Source organism: Callionymus lyra, chromosome 3 (assembly GCF_982586985.1).
Source record: "Callionymus lyra chromosome 3, fCalLyr1.hap1.1, whole genome shotgun sequence".
Taxonomy (NCBI): domain Eukaryota; kingdom Metazoa; phylum Chordata; class Actinopteri; order Syngnathiformes; family Callionymidae; genus Callionymus; species Callionymus lyra.
Window position 1 is genome coordinate 37408203 of NC_141820.1, and position 23565 is coordinate 37431767.

The window sequence follows — 23565 nt, forward strand, 5'->3', positions numbered from 1 at the left end:
AAATTGCAACACTTTGAAAACAGTATTTATTATGAGAATAAAAAAAAACAAACATCTAAATCTGTTGGTAGGTTTTGCTCTTAATGTGATAGTTAGTAAAAAAAAAAAATCATACTTCACTAATTTTTTACTCACACTCATGTTGACTGAGACTTGGCATTATTTTCTGTTTACACTTTAGAGTTATAGAAAAAAAAAAATAACAACAAGTAGATAAATAAATGTAATTGTAATTGTAATTCTGCGTCTGAGTCCTGCCATTTCTAAGAGGGCGAATGAGCCTTGTCCCTTAGTTTTGAGGACCAGATTTCAGGATTGAGTTTGAGGAACTAGGAAACCCTTCAAGTATGAAGGACGATAAATTACTTATGTATAAATAAATGTATAAACACGTACCAAAATCTATAAATACGTAACAAATTGTCCAAATAAATACATTGAATGGAGCAATTTTGCGTATAAATACACATTTTTTAATTTTGACATTTATGTATACATTTTTTCCTCTATTTATTTAAGGAAATGATATACATTTTGAAATGTTGTTGTCCGTTTACATATTAAGTGGGCATGTCGAACATCAGTCTAAGGCAGGGATTGGTTACAGCCTTGGATCAACTACCGCTGCCTTGAGAGCATCACACGTTCATCACACGTTTATTAGCTTCACGGCTAACTTTGGACAATCCTGGGAAGTTTTGTGTCCAGTTAACTGCGTCATTATAGTGATCAGAGAACCTGAGTTAAATACTCAGGTGTAAACTATGTGAGAATATAAACAATTGTAACGGTGGTCTGAAGTGTTAAGTTCAGAGTTTACAGAGGTCAGTGAAGGCATCGCGAGTCTCGGTTCGTGAAGAAGAAGAAGACAGACAGTTGTTGTCGTTCGAGACGATTGTGACATTGTTACTCATAACAATGTCTATAATGGTTGCCTATTTCGAACTAGATAAATATCTGCATCACGTTAAGATAGAAACGCAGAAAATTAAAATGAGTAACTGGGAATCGATCATTCACTCGCACCAAACACACAAAACGCAACAAACACAGTCCCAGAAAATCAAGGAAAAGCCTGCACAAATAAGAATGTCTTAAGATGTTTCTTGAAGGAGTCAGTAGATCCATCAAACACAGAGAGAGAGGAAGATCATTCCAAAGCTTAGCAACAGCCTGGAAGGATTTCTCTCTTCTGGTCCGGAAGTGTGTGCGCGGAACCATCAGTAGATTCTGATCCACAGACCTCAGAGCCCGAGCTTTAAATTGATCCTGAAAGAAACTGGAGGCCAGTGAAGAGTTTTAAGGATAGGGGAAATGTGAGTTCTTCTACTTGAGCGGGTCAGAATTCTTGCAACAGAGATTTGTATTAACTGCAAGCGAGGCAGCTCCTTCTTGTTTAGACACGAAAAAATAAGCTGTTAAAATGGATTACAAGCTCCAGATCGTTTTTTTTTGGACTCCGGCTCACAAAAGACTTTGTTCCCTGCAACTCACACAGACTCAAAGACGAAGGGATGTGGGTTGAAGTTGAGTATCTTAACGTTTGGAACAAGGTTTGCGACTGTGATCTTTCAATGACACAAATTTGAGTGAGACTTTGAAGTTGTTTACTTGTAGATGTATCTAACCAACGTTTAATTCAGTATTTTACTACTTTCGATGTTTACCAACGTTTACTTGCTGATTTTCCAAAAGTTACTACACACGGTTTTTCTGCTGCAGTTGTTCGGCACGGTGTAGAACATTTTCTCCCAACAGTTGGTCCTCCCATTTTTGCACGTGTATGTTGTATTGACTCGGTGAAGTTTGTTATTGCAAAATAGTTTTCCACCATGGAGCGTTTAGGCATAGTCAGGCGTTCCGACAGCCTGTGGGCCTCGCCACTTCACAAGGTGCCTAAGTCAGATGGTTCATGGCGATCATGTGGTGACTTTCACCATTTAAATGAAGACATGTCACACGACCGTTATCCTGTACCACACATTCAGGATTTTTCTGCACACCTGGCCAGCGCTAGTGTGTTTTCAGAAGTGGATCTGGTGTAATGTTATCACCAGTTTACATTGCATGCAGGGGATGTTCCCAAGATTGCAGTGATAACCCCGTTTGGGTTGTTTGAGTTCCTGCGCATGCCTTTTGGTCTTAAAGGGGCAGCGCCAACATTTCAGAGATTTATGGAATCTTTTGCGCTTTTCAGCGGAGGAACACCTAGATCACTTAAGGCAAGTCTTTCAACGGCTCGAGGTACATGGCCTTATCGTAACCGCCGGAGCAGATCAAGGCTTTCCAATTAGCCAAATCTGCCTTGGCTAGCAAAGCCCTTCTAGCACCTCCGTGCCTGCTGCATGTTTATCATTGACAATTGACGCATCAGACATAGCTGTGGTAGCAGTTGTCGAGGAGCATGTAATAGGTGAGGGGCAGCCTCTAGCGTTTTTTAGCCGCAAACTACGGGCGAGTGAGCACAGGTACAGTGTTTGGGAGTTAATGGGAACTGTACCTGGCTACACCCCATTTTCGTTTCCTGCTCTAAGGTTGGTCTTTCACTGCGTACATGGATCATAAACCACTGACATTTGCTATGTCTAAAGTGTATGAGCCATGTGGCACAGGCCTCAAGCTAGAAGAAGCAGAGATTCAGGAAGGTGGTCTGGTTCTCCTCTGCAAAGTTCCTACTGGTCGCTCCCGCCCCCTTGTTCCAATAGTCTGGCGCACAATAGACCACCGTTGAGACATTCCCATTCCGTCCAGGAGGTTTGATCATATACACGTTGACCCAACAGTTGACCAAGTTGTACCATTGCCTCCTTTACAGGGTTTTACACACCTGTTCACAATGGTGGATAGAACCCCTAGGTGGCCAGAAGCGGTCCCTCTTTCCTCCACAACCTCGGCAGATGTCGCACGTCTTTCGGCGTGGGTTGCTATGCCATAAATTCATAATTTTCTCTCATTAGGTTACTGATAATGCATCCTGTTTCTTTAATAAATATATATAAAAGTGCTTCAGATCATGATATTGGTCAAATTACTGTTTTATAATTTTTTAATAAGATCACTTAATTCATTATTTAATAGTCTCCTTTATTCTAGAAATCAAAGGTGGTCCTCCAACTTCAGGTAATCTGACCTAATGGCACTGTGTGAGGAGACAGTCCAGAAAGTATCTTCAGGAACAGTTACTTTGCTAACATCACATTTTATTGGAAAAAAACGTTTGTCTTTTTTATATTTTCTGTTATTGGAATCACACTAAATATTTTTGTTAGGGTTAAACAGTGATTAAAACTCTTCATGCTTTTTCAGCAGGTGCTTAAGAGGAATCTCTACACTCACCATGATGTCGTTCCTCTGCAGAATTCTTGCTACTTACTGCATTGTTCTATACTACTGCCATTCCTCTAATGCTTCATCTGGTAATGAATAAAATTATAAAATTAATATTCAAGACAAGTAAAGTCAGTTTTATATACAGTATAATCACAAACAAATCTGATAAAAAATAACTAAATGTAAAAGTGACTTTTTGTTCAAATTTGTTGCTTTGAATATCTGGTAGAACCAAGGCTTGTTTGTAGATATATAAATTACCGATAAGAGTTTAAATACACGTTACATTTACATTTCACATTTACATTACACATTTCCCAAGTTTTCTTTATAAAGACTGCATATTAAGTATTAGTTCTTATATCAATAGTTATGACAATATACCAACAAAAATAGCACTGTAGTCATTCCATATTTTATTGTCTTTGTCTTTTAGTTACATGATAAACACAGGAGTTACTACTGGATTCGTGAACATTGTTGCTCTTATCATTGTTTACATGATTTACAGACCAAGAAAAAGTCTTTCACTGGTTTGACGTGGACAAAAGTGGTTTCCTCAATCCGGATGAGTTTCAGAATGCGGTGAGGATTCACGGCTTCGACCTGATTACGAATTAAATGGCAGCCTTATTTAAAGTAATTGGTGCTGAGCAGAAAAACAAAGCCTTTCCTCTTTTATTTTCCTAACTTGTTGATTGTTTTGTTTTTTAATTTCAGTCAGTAGTGTTCTTGATTATAAAGAATTCTTGGTTTTAGCCGAGATGGGTAAACAATACAGAGACTTCATAGATTATGAATATGGGAAAGAACAATTATTCCGCTTTTACGACATGTAAGTTTATTGTATATAGTCTCTATAACAATGCCACCAAAAACTTCTCCAAATCTTCTTAGAAATGCTGACGGTCATATCGATGGAGATGAGCTGATGGCATTCTCTCACGACTCTGTCTCTCCATGATCTGATGAAGGGAAAAGACCTTCTGGATTTTGATGGTGAGGATTAATGTGGTTGAAATAATCATCTTAGTGGTTGTAGAATAATATATCTTAATATAAATTATTAGTTTGAAATGTTTGGGATTTAATGAATGAATCCACACAAATATTTTTACAAAACTTTTTTAAGCTCCTCCAACACTTCACTGCTTTGACCTTGAAAGTATTTCATGTTCCATAACTTTTACACAATTGAAAATATTTATTGTGATCATGAATCTGCTTCACTAAAAAAGTTCTATGACCAAATGAACTTTCCCTGGACTTGAGTTAATGATCTGTCTAAAGTCATTATGGAGTCTGTCCCTGATTCTCTCTTCTCTTCTGCAGACTTTGTCCAGTTTCTGGAGGCTTTGAAGAAATACTGACACTCCATTGGCCTTGTTGACCTGTTGTAGCTTCAATAAATGCATTGCAAAAACTGAAACCATTTTACTCATTCATACAGATTATACATGTTTTACATTTAACATCTTAATTTAACGGACAGTTTTTTGTTCTATCTTTCCAGCCAGGTCATGTTTGTATGTCTGAGGTCAGTGTCTGAGCTCAGATAAGATTTGATAAGATTAAGGATTCAAATAGAGAAGGTCATTTCTTTCAAATGTTGCTTAGGTATTACATTTATTCACTAAGTACAAAGGTGGGTTTGCATTAAACTTTACACATCTTAAGAATAAAAACAACTGATATTCCAAACAGTGGGAGTCGAAAAAAATGTTAACGCAAATGTTAAAAGTAACTATAAGGTCTTACCCAGACATATTTTTGGATCGGATCTGACTTGTAGAATATATCAAGGTTTTCTTAAAACTTGTCGTGTGGGTCCCACACAGCACGTGAATCTTTCCAAACTAGTTTGACCACTGAATATTTTTTTTTAAATATGTTTCTAGCTTTAATTTTAAGTGAGCGTCAACACAGTTAAACATGAAAAAATATTAAAAGATAAACTCTAAAACAAGAGTTTTCAACAAACATTCCCTAAGTGCCGGATTTTCAGAAGCCTGTTCAGCTTGAGGTTGGTCTACATTTTCACTGGTTTATTTGTTTTTATTTAACAAAGCCATCAAATATCTGGTATAATGGTCACAATGAACTCTTAGTGAAAAGGTATCAAATTGAAGAAAATAGTGTTGGACCATATTTAAAATGGCACTGAATTGTATGTACTTATTTTGTGGAAAAAGATAAATAACAAATCACAAACATTTGGATTTAGACATTATGACATATTAAAGAGATACTGTGGGGGTTGCTCTACACTACTGTGCTCTGTCTGCCGCCAAACAAGCAAAGAAGTTGCAGAGAAAGGAAACCTCTTAACTTCCTATTGGGAGAAATCGCTACTATATGTAAACAGTAAAATGTGATAATTTACTTGCTAAGATAAATAATAGAGGTAAAGAGGCTAAAGGATGGCCCTCCTAAAGTGTCGGATGCCAGAGCTCGGAGCTAGAACATGCTTCATGCTTGTTCAGTGTCATGGGCAGACGAAATTAAGGAAATCACAAACATTCAAACATGAAAAGATTGATCGAGACAATAATTCCTTTGACCACCTAACCAACAAGTGTTGCTACTACACCGATGAGTACAGCAATGCTGTTATTTAGAAAAATAAAATATAAACTATTCATTTTATAATATGCATGGAAAAACAAAAGAATGTTACTGTCACTTACAGAGCCTCAGCATCCAACATTCAAACCTTTAAAGACTGAGTAAAGGGAATAATTGCCAAAGCATATCAGAACTGACTGGACTGTTGTCTATTTATCTGTGGAGATTTTAATTTAGACCTACTCAATCCTAACAAACACAAAATGACTAAAGGTTTTATTAATACAGTGTGTATGGGTTTATATCCTATGATCACCAAACCAAGTACAATCACAGCACACTGTGCCACTTTACTTCCCAAATGATATGGAAAACAGTTTGGTGAGTGGACTACTAATGAGTGACATCAGTGACCATTTGCCTGTCTTTGTAAAACGACTTTTCATGTAAAATATAAATGACAATCACTATTGTGGAAAGAAGACCATTAAACAAAAATATAAAATATCAGAAGTGTCACTAAATATTAAATTAATTACAATCATAAAACTGGAAAAATGTTTATGAAAAAGAAAATATTTACATAGCCTATGAAACAGTTTCCGATTCAGTATATTTAAGTTTTAAAAACTGGCCAATTCTACGGTACAAATGAAGAGCAAATCAAAATCAAGCCATGGATCACTAAGGAAATGAAAAATATCTGTTTAATTTTCTTTTTTTTTACCTATATAGACAGTTCATAAAATGTAGGTATATGAAAACATTGGAAAATAAATATAAATGATAAAGGAATAAAGTAATCAATATTATGACGATGTACAAGAAATAACAAAATACCAAACTATTAGATTAAAAGTTTCAGGTGGATTCCTGTCCAGCGGTGTGCCCCTGCGCATTCTCTGTTTTGCATTTGTTGATGCGGAGGCTGCCAGGAAGATGGGGCCGCATATCGTGTAACAGCGCAGGCTAGGGTGTCAGGGTTTGGGACAGTGTTTCCTGCTGGCTGTGGCCATTCTTGGCTCCCTCCACCTGGGTCCTACAGTTCTTGGATACAGGCGGCACTTCCGGGTAAGCGTGCTCTCATATGACGTCTGCGCTGCCCTCAACCTTGTGATTTCTGTGACAGCGCATCAATGCTACTGTTTGCCTGGACCTCAACGGAGATCCTGGAGCCTAAACAGCCTGGAGGTTGAACAGTTTAGTCAGTTGTTTGGTCGAAATCAAACAATGGACGAGTGAAAACACTTTGCAGCTAAATGTGGACCAAACTGAAACTCTGTTTATTGCTCCTAATGATAAGGTTCCAGAGTTGAGTCTTTACTTGGCAGACTTAAGTCAGTCTGTGAAACTGAGCCTGAGAAACCTTGATTGTATTTGACAAAGACATCTCTAGTTCAACACTGCAGAAAACTGACCAGAAACTGTTTCCTTCAACTGAGAAAAATCTCTAAATTTAGGAAAATGGTGTCACAACACAATCTGGAGTTTATAAGTCATGCGTCTGTGTCTTCTCGTCTGGACTATTGCAACAGTTTATTTTCGTGTCTAGAAGGAGCTGTCTCACCTGCAGTTGATACAAAACTCTGCAGCGAGAATTCTGACCCACTCTAGTAGAAGAACTCACATTTCCCCGATCCTTAAATCTCTTCACTGGCTGCCAGTTTCTTTCAGGATCAACTTTAAAATTCTAGTTCTTACTTTCAGAGCTATTCATGGTCAGGCTCCTCCTTACATCAGTGATCTGATCCAGCCTTACACCCCAGCTCGGGCCTTAGCTCTGTGGATCAGCATTAACTGATGGTGCTCCTAAACTTTGGAACGATCTTCATCTCCCTATGCGATTGATAGTCTACTGACTCTTTCAAGAAGCATGTTAATATTTTTTGTTTATGCAGGCTTTTTCCTAATCTTCTGGGACCCTTGTGTTTGTGTTATGTCTTGGCCTTTTAGAGTTTTTAAATGTTTAGGTATTTTTAAGTGTGTATTGTTTTTGATTGTTCAAGCGCCTTGTGACCCTGGTTCAGAAAGGCCCTTTACATGTAATATTACTTTCTTAATTACTTGCTGTGAAGGCAACCAAACCAGCTGGCGGTCCCACTTGTGGTTGGATCCTTAGAGCCCCCCTGCAATAAAGCTGGTGATCAATGGATGGCTCCTAGAAGAGAACTCCTCATAGCCTGCAAAATAAATTGCTATAGCTGCAGAAGAAAAAGAGTCGACATTGCCTGGCCACTGTCCAGAAGTGACTAAAAAAAGAACACCACTTCCGGGAGAGGAAATTGCTGATATGATTCAGTTTTCTGCACACCAACGTGTGAAATTGTTTTCCGAGTGGAAGAAGCACAAGAACTCAGGATAGTGTTCAGAAACTCACAGTTAAAACCATCCTTTGTGGTAACCTTGCTTTGCACAGAGCCACTTGAGCTAGTTCTGGTAACACCGGGGGGAACTCAGATATTCGGAAGCAACCACTAGCACCCTCACATTCTGGAACCTCTCCCTCTGAAAGAGGAGAAGACACGGGCACAGCGATGGGGTGTAATGTAGCAGGCTGGATGGCCTCACCCTGTTAGCCTTAGCGTCCATGCCCAGTAAAGGATAAACTTAAACTGTGACAGAGAACAATAGAGTACATTTGAAATTCTCCCTGCTGACAAAGAGGTCTAAGGCAGAACTTACAAACGTTCATCTTTGGGACAACCTGGACATCCATGGTACAAGCATGGTGGGCCTTTAAAGACAGTACCTACAGTATGTATCTGCTCAAAGCTAGATCATTTCGCTAGCCTAGAGATAGCCTTTAGGTTGAAGTTCTGTCAGAGGCGGGAGTTGAAGCCCTTTCTGACAGGAGACTCTGCAGTTCTTCTCAGCAGCTCTTAGACTACGTCTGGGTCTGCAAGGACTGACGGCATCCTCCGCCACCATTGAAGTAAACTTACCACCAGGTGGTAATCGGATTGACAGCTCCGCCCTTCTCTTGAACCCGAGTTTCCAAGACATGTGGCTGCTAGTCCCCAAACCGAACTATGACCTAGGGTGTCCAAGTGCACACGTGGAAACCCTTATACTTTAACACGGTGTTCATTATGAACATGTGATATGATGAGCACAAAAGTCCAATAATAGAGAACTATTGGGTTCCCATCAGTTGGGCTGTTATTTCCCATCAAGCCACCCCAGATCTCACTGTCATTGCCAACATGGGTGTTCAAGTCTGCCAGCAGGAAGAGGTAATCCCACAGAGGGGAACTTTCTATCACCCCATCCAGGGAACCAAAAAGGCTTGTTACTCTAAGCTGCTGTTTGGAGCATACACAAAAACAGAATCCGTCTCCTACCATCCTGTTCAACGGGCAAAACTCCAACAAGTACCAAGTCTTGGAGCTATCAGTATTGCTACCGTTGCCGCTTGTGGTTGAATTAAAGTTAAATAGCTCATGTTAATATGCTAATATTTCAGGAAAAAGATCTTTGACTCTAACAAACCATGGGGTAAAAAAACATTTGAACTGAACACTGTTGAAATCCAAATGTTCTTACTCAAATAAGAGAGGAGCAAACATTGCATTTTCCAAGAAGATATAAATTGAAGATCAGCGTATAAGGAGACAGTTAGGAAATTATTTTCAGCAACAATCAACTCGGTCATATCAAAACATTTTTTAGGTTTGTATTTTATGTTATGTTCATTTGGAATGTTATTAAATATTGCGGTTGTGGGTGAAAAGTAATGGAAATTATTTTAAACTTTTGATTGCAATAATTCTTCTTTACATATTTTACAATTGTTTGTCCAGCAGGTGCTAAAGAGGAATCTCTACACTCATCATGATGTCGTTCCTCTGCAGATTTCTTGCTACTTGCTGCATTGTTCTATTCTACTGCCATTCCTCTGATGCTTCATCTGGTAATGCATCAAGTGTTATTATTTAAAACAAGTCAAGTCTGTTTTATATATAATAAAAAAACAATCTAATTAAAACCAAAACAAGGAAAAGTTACTTAGTTAAAATGTTCTTTAATTTGTTGTTGATTTTAACGGTTGATACAACTAAGGTGTGTTTGTACAGACATAAATGCTTCATAAGAGTTACATTTACGAACTTATATACTTATTTATCTACACAAATCCAATGTTTTTTTGATAATACACTTAAATTCTTAGGTCAATAGCTATGACATTGTACAAAAATGTGTGTGATCGTCACATGATAAAAACATGATTTACAGACCAAGAAAAAGTCTTTCACTGGTTTGACGTGGACAAAAGTGGTTTCCTCAATCCGGATGAGTTTCAGAATGCGGTGAGGATTCACGGCTTCGACCTCACTACGAATGAAATGGCTGCCTTATTTAAAGTAATTGATGCTGATGGTGAGCAGAAAAACAAAGCCTTTCCTCTTTTATTTTCTTAACTTGTTGATTGATTTTGTTTAATTTCAGTCAGTAGTGTTCTTGATTATAAAGAATTCTTGGATTTAGCCGAGATGGGTAAACAATACAGAGACTTCAGGGATTATGAATATGGGAGAGAACAATTATTCCGCTTTTCCGACATGTAAGTTCAAATTGTATATAGTCTCTATAACAATGCCACCAAAAACTGACTTCTCCAAATCTTCTTAGTAATGCTGACGGTCACATCGATGGAGATGAGTTGATGGCATTCTCTCACGACTCTGTCTCACGAGAGAAGATCCATGATCTGATGAAGGGAAAAGACATTCTGGATTTTGATGGTGAGGATTAATGTGGCTGTACTAATCATCTTAGCGGTTGTAGAATAATATAAATTATTAGTTTGAATTTTTTGAGATGTACTGAATGAATACACACAAATCTTTTTACAAAACTTTTTTGTAAGAAACTTTTGTTGTGTTTCATTTCATCAAGTTCCTCCAACACTTCACTGCTTTGACCTTGAATTTATTTCCTGTTTCATAACTTTTACTGTTCATTAATTTAGACTGTACATTTGTGTAGTTACCACTACCATAGAAACACTTCTCAATATGCTATAGACATATATTTCTATGATCACATGAACTTCTGCTGTACTTGAGTTAATGATGTCTCTAAACCTATTGTGGTGTCTGTCTTTCATTTCATCTTCTCTTCTGCAGACTTTGTCCAGTTCCTGGAGGCTGTGAAAAACTGATAAATAATTGGTCTTGTTGACAACTAGACTCACCTGCAGTCCTCAGCAGATGAAATTGTGATTGACGGGACGTTTCATCTTAAATAAATGCATTTCAAAAACGGACACCATTTTCCTCTTGAATACACATTATTAGAATACATTAAATAGTCAAAGGGTTATTTCACCTAAAATTCAAATATAACTCATTTTCTACTTACCCTCTTGTCAACTGAGGGAAAACGTATTGTCTACTCTACTGGAAGTGCATGCTATGTTTGCCCAGATTGTTTTCCTGTCTGTGTAGCATTAGCGTTTAAACTTCTGCTACAAACAAGCGTAAAATATAGACTTGATCAAGTTTTTCAGGAACATTTCCTCTGTTCGAGGCTTCAATACAAGATGGACGTTACAGGCGAGTAGTATAGAGCTGGTTGGAAGTGTGTCTTTTTGGACAAAGATGAAGACTTACATCTGAGCTCAAGTCGTTACATTAAAATGAACATACATTTTTGCTTTTAGTTCTAGAAAAGAACAGATTACTCTGAAAATAGTGACACAAGATCACTGGTACAAGAAGCCACATTTATTTTCCTTCTTCTTTAGAAGTGAGGAGCTCATTTACAATGACACAAATTTCTCTGCTCTCATGCAAACACAGAGAAATGATTAGAAGTAAAAACGCTTCTCCTTTGTACTAGTGCACGCACACATACAGTATGTACACACTAAATTATTGTTCATCACTTTCACTAATGAATGCAGAAATAGACATTGACACACAAATACACACTGACGCACACAGCAATTTTTACTACAGATGAACAGCTTTTATTATATTATATTTCAAAAATTTAAAATCTCTGAGAAAGATCTGTCTCAAATTATTTCTTTAAATATTTCAGGTGAGTCCTACACAGAACAGTAAAGTGTAAAATACATCGAAAATAGGGTGAAAACATATGACATAAAATGTTCAGGTTAATTAACCAAGAAAACTATAGAGTACAATCATACTAATACTAATAGATCAATGGGTCTTCAGAGAACCAACTTCTTGCCTAAAACAAACTGATGTACTTTGTATGAACATTGAGCTTCTGATCAACACTTATAAGAGGAGAAATCTAAAGTAAGTTAGTAAGTAATGGTTATTTCTAAAGCCCCTTCTTAGACCAGGGTCACAAAGCAATAAAAAAAAAACCCACAGTTAAAATATCTCCATGACAGAAAAGTAGTACCATTGTCAGATCTACTGCACATCAACAGACCATAATTAAGGATCAACTTCTTTATAAACGACTTGATCACTTAAACCATAGTTCATTTTCCCCTTTAAAGGAGATCTCACATTGTACTGTTGATAAGCCTGGCACTCTAAACACTCTTTCCCATGCTATACTATTTCTCTGAAAAGATGATTCAATTCAATTTTATTTAAGCGGCACATCATAAGGAATTTATCTCCAACCACTTTCAGATATCAGTACAGTGCAGGGCAGCAGAGTTCAATGAAGACCATGGAGCTGTTGAAACTATCTTGGCAGAGTGAAGAAGATCCTTGATCCAGCAGAATGTTCCAGAAGTTAGGAGAGTAAGTTAGAATGTCGGCTGATTCGGGTAAATACACTGTTCTGGTTCTTTTGGATCTGTCCTCAGCCTTTGACACAGTTGATCACCAGATCCTGCTGAGAAGACTGAGGGATGAAGTGGGACTGTCTGGGTCTGTGTTACAGTGGTTCTCATCATACCTTTCTGGGTGTAGTTTCAGTGTATCTGCCAATCAAATAAGGTCTGAATCAGCGGAGCTGTTGTGTTTAGTCGTTCAAAGTTCTGTTTTGGGTCCATTATTATTTTTGCTGTACTTGATTCCACTTCCTGGTCAGGCTCCTCCTTACATCAGTGATCTGATCCAGCCTTACACCCCAGCTCGGGCTCTTTGGTCTGTGGATCAGAATCTACTGATGGTTCCTAGCACACGGTTCAGGACCAGAGGAGAGAAATCCTTCCAGGCTGTTGCATCCATCCATCCATCCATCCATCCACCCATCCACCCACCCATCCATCCATCCATCCATCCATCCATGTTGTGATCACATCAGTCTGCTGTGTTCCCCTCCCCCTGGTCTGCCACTCCTCCGGTCGTCTCACCTCACACCTGGTCCTCATCAGCAATCACGCTCACCTGTTCCTGATCCCCAATCAACCCCCTTCATCTACCCTTGGATTCCCCGCGGTCGGCGCCAGATCGTACTTCACTCTACCGTGGTAACTATACGTGACTGGCTCAGTGTTTTTGCTACCTCGCTCTCGAACTCTAGTGGACAAGGCCCAGCAGTGAGACTCGGGGCCCTGCTGAGCCACCCTCCTTCCGTCCCCGTTCCTCTTGGTTCACGCTCTCTCCTGGATGCCACTCTTCTGTTCCCCGGACGTCCCTTGCCGGTACCCGCCCTGGTGGACTCAGGAGCGGACGAAAACTTCATTGACGCCAAGTTCGCTTCTCAGGTTGGCATCACTTTCGAACAATTACCCTCGCCCCTAAACGCTAACGCCTTAGATGGCCGCCACCTGGCCCTTATTACTCATCGTACCAAGCCCCTTGAATTAATTGTTTCTGGTAATCACCACGAGAAACTTCAGTTTCATGTTATCCAGTCTCCTCGTACACCTCTGGTCCTGGGTTACCCCTGGCTCAAGCAGCACAACCCCCATTTCGACTGGTCGTCTGGCAAGGTGGTGAGTTGGAGCACCTTCTGTCATTCCACATGCCTTCAATCATGACCTAGGGGAGGTGTTTAGCAAGTGTCGTGCGCTCACCCTGCCCCCTCATCGCCCCTACGACTGTCCCATTGATCTCCTCCCCGGCGCCCCCTTGCCCAGTAGTCGCCTGTATAACTTGTCCCGGCCTGAGAGGGAGGCCATGGAGAAGTATATCAAAGATTCTCTTTCGGCTGGCCTCATTAGACCCTCCTCCTCCCCTGTTGGTGCTGGCTTCTTTTTCGTCTCCAAAAAGGACAAGTCTCTTCGTCCTTGTATCGACTTCAGGGGACTCAACAACATTACGATCAAGAACAAGTATGCCCTGCCCCTCATCAGTTCCGCATTCGAGCCACTGCAGGGCGCTACAGTCTTTTCGAAATTGGACCTACGCAATGCCTACCACCTGGTGCGCATCCGTGAAGGGGATGAGTGGAAGACTGCTTTTAACACCCCCCTCGGCCATTTTGAATACCTGGTCATGCCCTTCGGTCTCTCTAATGCCCCTGCAGTGTTCCAGAACCTCGTCAATGACGTCCTCCGGGACTTTCTCAACCGCTCTGTTTTTGTCTATCTGGACGACATACTTATTTTTTCACGGAACGAGGAGGAGCACTGCCAGCACGTCCGACAAGTTCTTCAGTGGCTGTTGGAGAACAAACTCTATGTAAAGGCCGAGAAGTGTGAGTTCAGTGTCACCTCTGTATCCTTCCTTGGGTTCATCATAGCGAGCGGACAATTGAGGACCTGCCCCGAGAAGGTCAGTGCGGTGACAGACTGGTCCATCCCCAATTCCCGCAAGAAACTGCAGCAGTTTCTGGGGTTTGCAAACTTCTACCGGAGGTTCATTCGGAACTACAGCAGGGTTGCAGCCCCTCTCACTTGTCTCACCTCTCCTGCCCTCCCATTTGCCTGGTCACCCGAGGCGGAGACTGCCTTCTCTGAACTTAAAAGACTTTTCTCGTTTGCCCCCATTCTCATCCAACCTGACCCCTCCAGGCAATTCATCGTGGAGGTCGATGCGTCTGACACGGGGTGGGGGCGGTCCTGTCCCAGCGCTCTGCCTCTGACGAGAAGATTCACCCCTGCGCGTTTTTCTCTCGGCGGCTGGCACCTGCTGAGCGCAACTATGATGTGGGTAACAGAGAGTTGTTGGCTGTGAAATTGGCGTTGGAGGAATGGCGCCACTGGCTTGAGGGGGCTGAACAACCGTTCGTGGTTTGGACGGACCACAAGAACTTGTCCTACATCCAGGCAGCGAAGCGCCTTAATTCCCGCCAAGCCCGATGGTCCCTGTTTTTTGGGCGTTTTAATTTCGCCCTCACTTACCGTCTGGGTTCCCGTAACGTCAAGCCTGACGCCCTCTCTCGTCAGTTCAACCCTGAGGACGCACCGGCCTCCCCTGACACAATCCTCTCCCCTTCTTACCTCCGGATCGCTGCCGTCACCTGGGAGATTGAGTCCCTCATCCGGGAGGCCCAAGCCACCGAACCGGATCCGGGTAACGGTCCTCCTAACCGTCTCTTCGTCCCCAGTGCTGTTCGCTCCCAAGTTCTGGTGTGGGTCCACACATCGCGCTTTGCCTGTCACCCTGGCGTGGTCCGCACCCTGTCCCTCCTGAAGAGGTACTTTTGGTGGCCAGCGATGGATGCCGACACTCGGGCATTCGTGCTCGCCTGCACGGTTTGTGCTCGGGCCAAGTCCTCCCATCAAGCTCCTGCTGGTCTGCTACGTCCCCTTCCCGTTCCTGGTCGACCCTGGTCTCACATCGGCCTGGACTTTGTGACCGGTCTTCCTCCCTCTAGGGGCCACACTGTGATACTAACGGTGGTGGACAGATTTTCGAAGGCAGTTCACTTCATTGCCCTCCCCAAGCTCCCCACTGCCACAGAGACTGCCCGGCTGCTTGTGCAGCATGTCGTCCGCCTCCACGGGATTCCCACTGACCTCGTCTCCGACCGTGGCCCCCAATTCATCTCCCAAGTTTGGAAGGCTTTCTGCCGAGCACTTGGAGCCTCTGTCAGCCTGTCTTCAGGATTCCAACCACAGACGAATGGGCAGGCTGAGAGAGCTAACCAGGACCTAGGGACTGCACTTCGTTGTGTGGCTGCGCGCAACCCCTCTGCATGGAGCGACCATCTCTCTTGGATTGAGTATGCCCACAATTCCATGTCCTGCGCTGCCACCGGCATGTCCCCATTCGAGTGTTCCCTGGGGTACCAGCCACCCTTGTTTCCCGCCGAGGAGGAGGAATCTCCGTCCCCTCGGTTCAACACCATCTCCGCCGTTGCCGCAAGATGTGGAGGGTCGCACGCTCCGCTCTGCTGCGCTCCGCCGAGCAGAACCGGCGCATTGCCGACCGCCACCGGGCTCCCGCTCCTGCCTATCGGGTGGGCCAACAGGTTTGGCTGTCCTCAAAGGATCTCCCCCTAAAGACTGGCTCCAAGAAGCTAACCCCTCGTTTTGTTGGTCCCTTCCCCATTGTTTCCATCGTCAACCCCTCAGCTGTCACACTCAAGCTGCCTCCAGCCATGCGCGTTCACCCCACCTTCCATGTCTCTCGCCTTAAGCCAGTTTCCGTCAGCTCTCTCTCACCTCCTCCCCCCCTCCCCCCTCCTCCCCGTTTGATTGACAGCCACCCAGCTTTCACAGTCCGGCGGTTGTTGGACGTTCGTCGTCGGGGCAGGGGGCACCAATACCTCGTGGATTGGGAGGGTTATGGGCCAGAGGAAAGGAGCTGGGTTTCGCGGGGTCTCATCCTCGACCCCTCCATCATCCGTGACTTCCATCGGGCTTACCCAGAGAGGCCTAGGCCGCCTAGAGTCGTCCCTTGAGGGGGGGTACTGTTGTGATCACATCAGTCTGCTGTGTTCCCCTCCCCCTGGTCTGCCACTCCTCCGGTCGTCTCACCTCACACCTGGTCCTCATCAGCAATCACGCTCACCTGTTCCTGATCCCCAATCAACCCCCTTCATCTACCCTTGGATTCCCCGCGGTCGGCGCCAGATCGTACTTCACTCTACCGTGGTAACTATACGTGACTGGCTCAGTGTTTTTGCTACCTCGCTCTCGAACTCTAGTGTCTTGTTGTTTTTTGGACGTCACCTAACTTTTGTTCCTCTGCCTGCAGTAACTCGGATCACTAACTCCAGCTCGCTGACCTCGCTCTCCCTCCGGCCTACTCTTCCACCACCTGCTTCCCCTTTCTTCAATAAACCCCTTTTGGTATCCTCTGGAACTTCGCCTCTGTCTGCTCTTGGGTTCAGCATTGCAAAACATAACTGTCTGTCTGTCTGCCTGTCCGTCCGTCCGTCCAATAAAAGGGCAGGACCAGGTAGAGACTGAGTCAATAGCTTTTATCGATAAGCAAAGTTTTAAGATTACTCTTATATATATATATGCCCTTATCAGAGTCTTGGTCAGTGAGCCCCACAATTGTTTCTTTGTAACAGGAAGTGTGTTAGTGTCTGCAAAAGTAGCATGTGAGATTCTAAAAGCATCAAGTATTGAGTTATACTATTGAAGGAACTATCCACAGTATTGAAGTCATTGGGGGGTTAAGAAGGACAAAGTCACAGGAATGAGTTTAAGAGAAAATGCTGGTTAAGCGAAAAATGCTAAACCCAGGTAAAACACATGATCATGGACCTAGAGCAAAGCAGAATTGAAACACAGTCAAATATTCACCTGCTAAGGGTTACGTTATAACAATATGGCCAAACTTATAAAGTATAGATATGAAGTTAAACACCCATCATTGGTCACAAGTCAGTTATTGAACAGCTGAGGAAGACTACATCCTCTTACCAGGAGACATTTGTGCTCGTCAGCTTTACACATGTATAACAAAAATCTTCTCCTTAAGCTAGGACTTGCTGGCTCCATCATGGACCCAGAGCAAAGCAGAATTGAAACACAGTCAAATATTCACCTGCTAAGGGTTACGTTATAACAATATGGCCAAACTTATAAAGTATAGATATGAAGTTAAACACCCATCATTGGTCACAAGTCAGTTATTGAACAGCTGAGGAAGACTACATCCTCTTACCAGGAGACATTTGTGCTCGTCAGCTTTACACATGTATAACAAAAATCTTCTCCTTAAGCTAGGACTCGCTGGCTCCACGTTAAGACCATATTGACTCTGAATGTACTGTTCAGTTGACCTGAAATACAGCTGAGGACATGGCCGGATCTCATGATGACTCAATCTTAGTGATTAATTATAATTCAAATGTTAAATACTCAAAAGATCAAGTTTAATACACTCACAAGAGGAAGTTGACTCTTACAAACCTTGGGGAAAAAGGCAAACATTTGGGGGGAAGGAAAAATTCCAACCCAAATGTCTTTCTCAAATTAGACACGGGCAAATATTTAATTTACTGAAAATTTACAAGTTATAATTCTGGTTCTGAAGAGACAGTTCAGACGACAACTGTCTTCTCGCTTATATCATGTATTTTTGGCAAAAAGGTTTGTATTCTTTACATTTTCTTATATTTGAAATACTAAATATTGTGGTTTGGATTGAACAGTGATGGAAACCCTTTTCATGCTTTTATCTATTCTTATTTTATCTTGACACATCATGTTTGTGCTTAAGAGGAATCTCTACACTCACCATGATGTCGTTCCTCTGCAGAATTCTTGCTACTTGCTGCATTGTTCTATTCCACTGCCATTTCTCTGATGCTTTACCATTAGGTAATAAATGCTGTTTTAATCATTATTTAAGACAAGTAAAGTCAGTTTTATCCTTATCTATAGTAACAAACGATTATGAGTAAAGAATATATATTTACATTTTAAATTTACATTTACAATTTGTTGTTGATTTGAATGTTTGGTACAGCTAAAGCCACACTCGTCTTTAAAAATAGCTTATAAGACTTTAATTTATGTGGTCAGTACTAAGCACACAGGTTGAGAGATAACTTTACAAAGTAATAACCTTAAAACATGGTCATGATGACGGGCTTACTGCATCTTGGAGAGGAAGACTTCAACATTTGAAACATGTGCGTCAGGAGAGATGGGTTTTCACATTAGTTTCCCTTCAACATGTATAAAACGGGTCTTTTACGGATTTGACACTGACAAAAGTGGTTTCCTCAGTCCTGATGAAATTCAGACTCAGTTGAAAAAGCACAGCTTGGACTTGACAACAAATCAAATAGATGCATTTTTCAAAGTAATAGACACTGATGGTGAGTAGAAAAACAAAACCTCCCCTGTTGTGTTTTCTTGACATATTTATCGATTTTGATTATTCACAGCTAGCGGTACCATTGGTTATGACGAATTCTTTGTCTTCTTAATCTTTGAATTTTCCGACAAGTAGGTTTTATAGAAAACCTAATAATGGTAATAAAACCAAAAACTGACACCTCATCTTCTTTTTTAGAAATAATGACGGTTACATTAAAGGTGATGAGCTGATGGCCTTCATCGACAACTCTCTCTCACGGGACAGGATCCATCATCTGATTCAGCAAAAAGTCCTGCTGGACATTGATGGTGAGAGATCATTGTTTCTGTAAATTACATAATTTTTGTATAAGTTTTAAGGAGAAAATTAATGCAACTTACAAAATTAATTCACGCAAAACTTTTTAACCCTTTGTAAGAACGACGTTCCATCCCATCAACAGCTCCTCCAGATTTAATGTACATGTGTGTTTGTACATGTACATGTTACCACTAAGCTGGAGAAACTTCTAAATATGCAATAGAGAGAGATTTCTATAATCACATGAACTTCTGCTGTAGATGAGTTAATGATGTCTATAAACTCATTCCATCTTCTCTTCTGCAGACTTTACCCAGTTTCTAGAGGCTGTGAAGAAACTCTGATACACCGTTTGCCCTGTTGACCTCTAGACTCACCTGTCTTGTGAATCAGCAGATTCATTTGTGATTGAATAAACTTTTCAGATTCAATAAATGCATTCTAAAAACTGAAACTATTTAACTAATTATACACATTATATTACATTTGACTTCTGAATATTAATTTACATTGTTTTGTTCTCTTTTCCTCTCCTTCACATTAACATTTTCTGGACTCTTCCTTAGAGGTAAGAGGTCTCTTTTTCTAGGTAACCCCTTTAATAAGATATTAAGGCTCTTTTCATCCCCTGTGTTGTCTTTTTTTTAAAAGTAGACTACATGTAATGAGACTGAAACATTATTTTTCATCGGATATCAATGCTCAGCCAGTCAACCATGGATAGCAGATTTTCTGCCTTGAAATGCCTTTACGCGTTTAAGAAACTTTCTGAGTTAGTCTTTTTTGCAGAGAGAGAGAGAGCGATGGATGGATGGATAGATGGATAGATGGATAGATGGATGGATGGATGGATGGATGGATGGATGGATGGATGGATGGATGGATAGATAGATAGATAGATAGACAGACGGACTCTTCAGCCAGTATTGATAACATTTGGCTTCAATTGATTGTCTCTTAAATAAATGTTGGACCTCTACCAAACTCTCTTTTCATTGAAATATTTACATTACAAAATGTGCCCACTGAAAACACTTGATTATTCTGGAGATGAAATCTTGTTAACAATAACCACAACCACTCCGCTGTGATTGGCCAAACATCGAGTTTTGTCACCACGCATCATTAGTCCCAACAGTCTCAACCTCCAAGGGACTCATTGTATAAACAAAGTGGATGTGATTACCGCGGTCTGGAAGACAAATAAAGCCCATAATTACATCATAATGGATTCCGCTGTCGTAACCTCTGGTCAGACTTTGTGACTGTTAAGGTTGGGACTTTTATAGCATGTTTAGGTCTGCATATGTGCATCAGTACTGTAAGTTCGATAAGTAAATGTAATCAAGGGATACACACACACAAACACGCACACACACACACACACACACACACACACACACACACACACACACACACACACACACACACACACACACACACACACACACACACACACACACACACACACACACACACACACACACACACACACACACACACACACACACACACACACACACACACACAGTTGGATGCCTATAAAGCTGCTCATTAAAGAGTCGGTCACAGATGGTCCTGGTCTTTACACCACACTGGAAATGGCCCCAGAAAGCTGCCTGAAGACCCCTGCAGCTACACACTCGCTGCTCCGCCCTCCCACTCAAACAGAGACACACACACATGACTTACTGTAACATGGGTTTGTGTACCTGTGTGTAGGTGTTCATAAATAAACACGTCTCAGTTGTGAGTGTGGTTATTCCGGGGTCAGCAGACCCACATCTGCACTTATCTCCATATTAACAAGGTGGTTCAGTCTATGACGGGAATGCAACAAAAGCAAGTACACAAGTATCATGTCACAAAACTGAAGGATTGAAGTGGATTGACTACTTGATGTATTCCAGTATTTAATCGTTTAAAGGTTTCATACATCAGAGACAATGCATGCACATACATTAATGGCTACATGCTTACGAGCATTAACTACATAAACACATCTACAATCTTTACGTACTTCCTCACTGACATGAATAAAACATCAAAAACATCCATCCACTCTCAAACAACACCAACTTGCTTAATAGATACACATTTTTAACAACAAATGAAACACAACGCCGTTTACTGACAAACTACACACAATCTATAAGCACAAAACAAATTAAACAAACAAAAACAACATGGTTTTACCCACAATTTAGGAAATTCCCAAAGATTATACACAACACAGAATTTATCAATAGACACAATACAAAATAATACACAATAAAAAATATTACCCACAAAACAAAAAACATGTTTTGAACCTGAACTTGAACAACAAAGTAAACTTTTCTTCCCAAAAATGACACAAGCAGTAATTCACTAACCATGTGCATTCATACACATATCAACCACACACATTCACCCTCAATCTACACAACATTCAATCAACCATGAACTAGAATGTTCTGTCTTTGTCTGTACAGTGACGTGCCGGTGTGTGCGGTGTGCTTCAGCAGGTAGCCTCTGCAGGGTGACACGGATCAATAGTGCATTAGGCCTCATCACAGCTGCTCGCCCTGGAGACACGGACCTGATAACGCTCGGGTGCGACCTGTCTTCCCTTCTGGTAGAGAGATGGGGGAGAAAAACAGCTGTCAGGGAAATGGACAGGGAGAAAAGAGACGTGTTGACGAAGGGAGATGAGAGTGGAAAGGAGTGGAAGAGATGTGGAGTCACGTCGGAGTGAGACGTTCTTCTCAAGTCCCACGAAGTGGATGCTTGAGAAGAACGTGTTCAGCCTTACGTCTGTGCACCAAATAACAGAGACGGTCAACAGACACAACAAATAATGAAGATATGTCAACAATGATGCCACCTTTTAGCTACAAACTCCACTGCTTTACGCCCAAAATAATGTAGTTCTTTCGAGGAAATAAGTTGTGAACAATTTTGTTTATTAACTGGTCTGTAAACAAAACCACTAAATCCTGTTAACCAACTCTCCATTGAGCTTCATACTCTCATTAAAATACAACCAATTTGCGTTAAAGCTTCAGCAAACCTTTGCTAAGAGCATCAGCGGGTTTAGAACAATTCCACTAAACCTTTAAGAGAATTCCATTCCATCCAAAAGTCCTATTTATCCTAAACAGTATGTGATTGTAATCCAGCTACCACACGCATGGCTCTGGCAGGAATAGCAGCGCTAATGCAACACAAAGTGCATGTGAATGAGATTTGAGATCTACTTTTGTGAGGAGAAGATGGAAAGGCATAATGCGTCATCTATCTATTGTATGGTAAATACCAGCGCACTAAGCTCCTTGCCGTCTGTCAATAGATTCAGATATAATCTTCATTTCCAGTGTGCGCTATGAAGATGCCCAGAGGTGAGGAACCGGGCTGATTGATAATCTATCAGTGGGACAGAGATGCCGTGTGTGCAGAAACTCTCCATTGTGTTGAGATTTGTGAGGGCAAAGTAAGCAATTTTCATTATTGCTTAAGATCACTGCTGAAGCAGCAGAGTTGGTTCTGCTCAGTTTCTTTTATGAATCATCTACAGCTAGTTAGTCTTGTTTCAACTGACGAATCCATTAGTGATCTGGAATTATTTTGAACAAGAAATCCCTATTTTAGTCTAACATGGGGTAAATTCCACCTCCAGCAAAACAAAAGCACAATAAAAAATTAGTTTTTGTAGGCACAAATAAAGACAAAATGTAAAAACATATAATTATTACTAAACGGTATTAATAAAAATCTTAAAAACACTCATCAAATTATCTTATTTTATTTTATGTCAAAATACATTTAATTGAATTGAGGTTCAGCTAATTCTAAGACCATGGTTCTAAAAATGGTGGAATGTTCTATCTCAGTTAGAGGTGAGATCCTTGCACAAGGAGAGGAGCTCATAAAGTATCTTCAGACATTGATTTAGTTTTGTTTAGTAGTGAAAAGGACCCAGGACAGACCCAGCTCTAGTTGTGTTGTAAACTGAGAGACACAGTCCTATCAGGAGGTGTTTGGTTGAGCAGGTTCGAAACATGTTGTAAAAGCTTCAAAGTGATATAAATAATAAATATTTAGGAAAATGGTGTCACAACATGATCTGGAGCTTGTAATCCATGCGTTCGTGTCTTTTTGTCTGGACTATTGGAACAGTTTGTTTTCATGTCTTAAAAAGAAGGATCTGTCTCGCCTGCAGTTGATACAAAACTCTGCAGCGAGAATTCTGACCCGCTCAAGTAGAAGAACTTACATT

At 41.2% G+C, this 23565-nt stretch overlaps 1 protein-coding gene across 1 annotated transcript; it reads left to right on the plus strand.

Moving 5' to 3' along the window:
* Positions 1-6882: 6882 nt before the first annotated feature.
* On the plus strand, positions 6883-19651 carry LOC148084684 (troponin C, skeletal muscle-like). Its single transcript, XM_087786077.1, has 6 exons — positions 6883-6966; positions 9696-9805; positions 10129-10272; positions 10381-10456; positions 10525-10637; positions 19614-19651. The coding sequence occupies exons 2-6, from the start codon at positions 9727-9729 to the stop codon at positions 19649-19651; spliced, it is 450 nt and encodes a 149-aa protein (XP_087642203.1). The 5' UTR covers positions 6883-6966; positions 9696-9726.
* The last annotated feature ends 3914 nt before the right edge of the window (positions 19652-23565 follow it).

Coding starts and splice junctions, on each gene's coding strand:
- LOC148084684 (XM_087786077.1), top strand. CDS start 9,727: ATGATGTCGTTCCTCTGCAGATTTCTTGCTACTTGCTGCATTGTTCTA. Junction 10,273..10,380: donor TAAAGTAATTGATGCTGATG/GTGAGCAGAAAA, acceptor TCTTGGATTTAG/CCGAGATGGGTAAACAATAC. Junction 10,457..10,524: donor TTATTCCGCTTTTCCGACAT/GTAAGTTCAAAT, acceptor AAATCTTCTTAG/TAATGCTGACGGTCACATCG.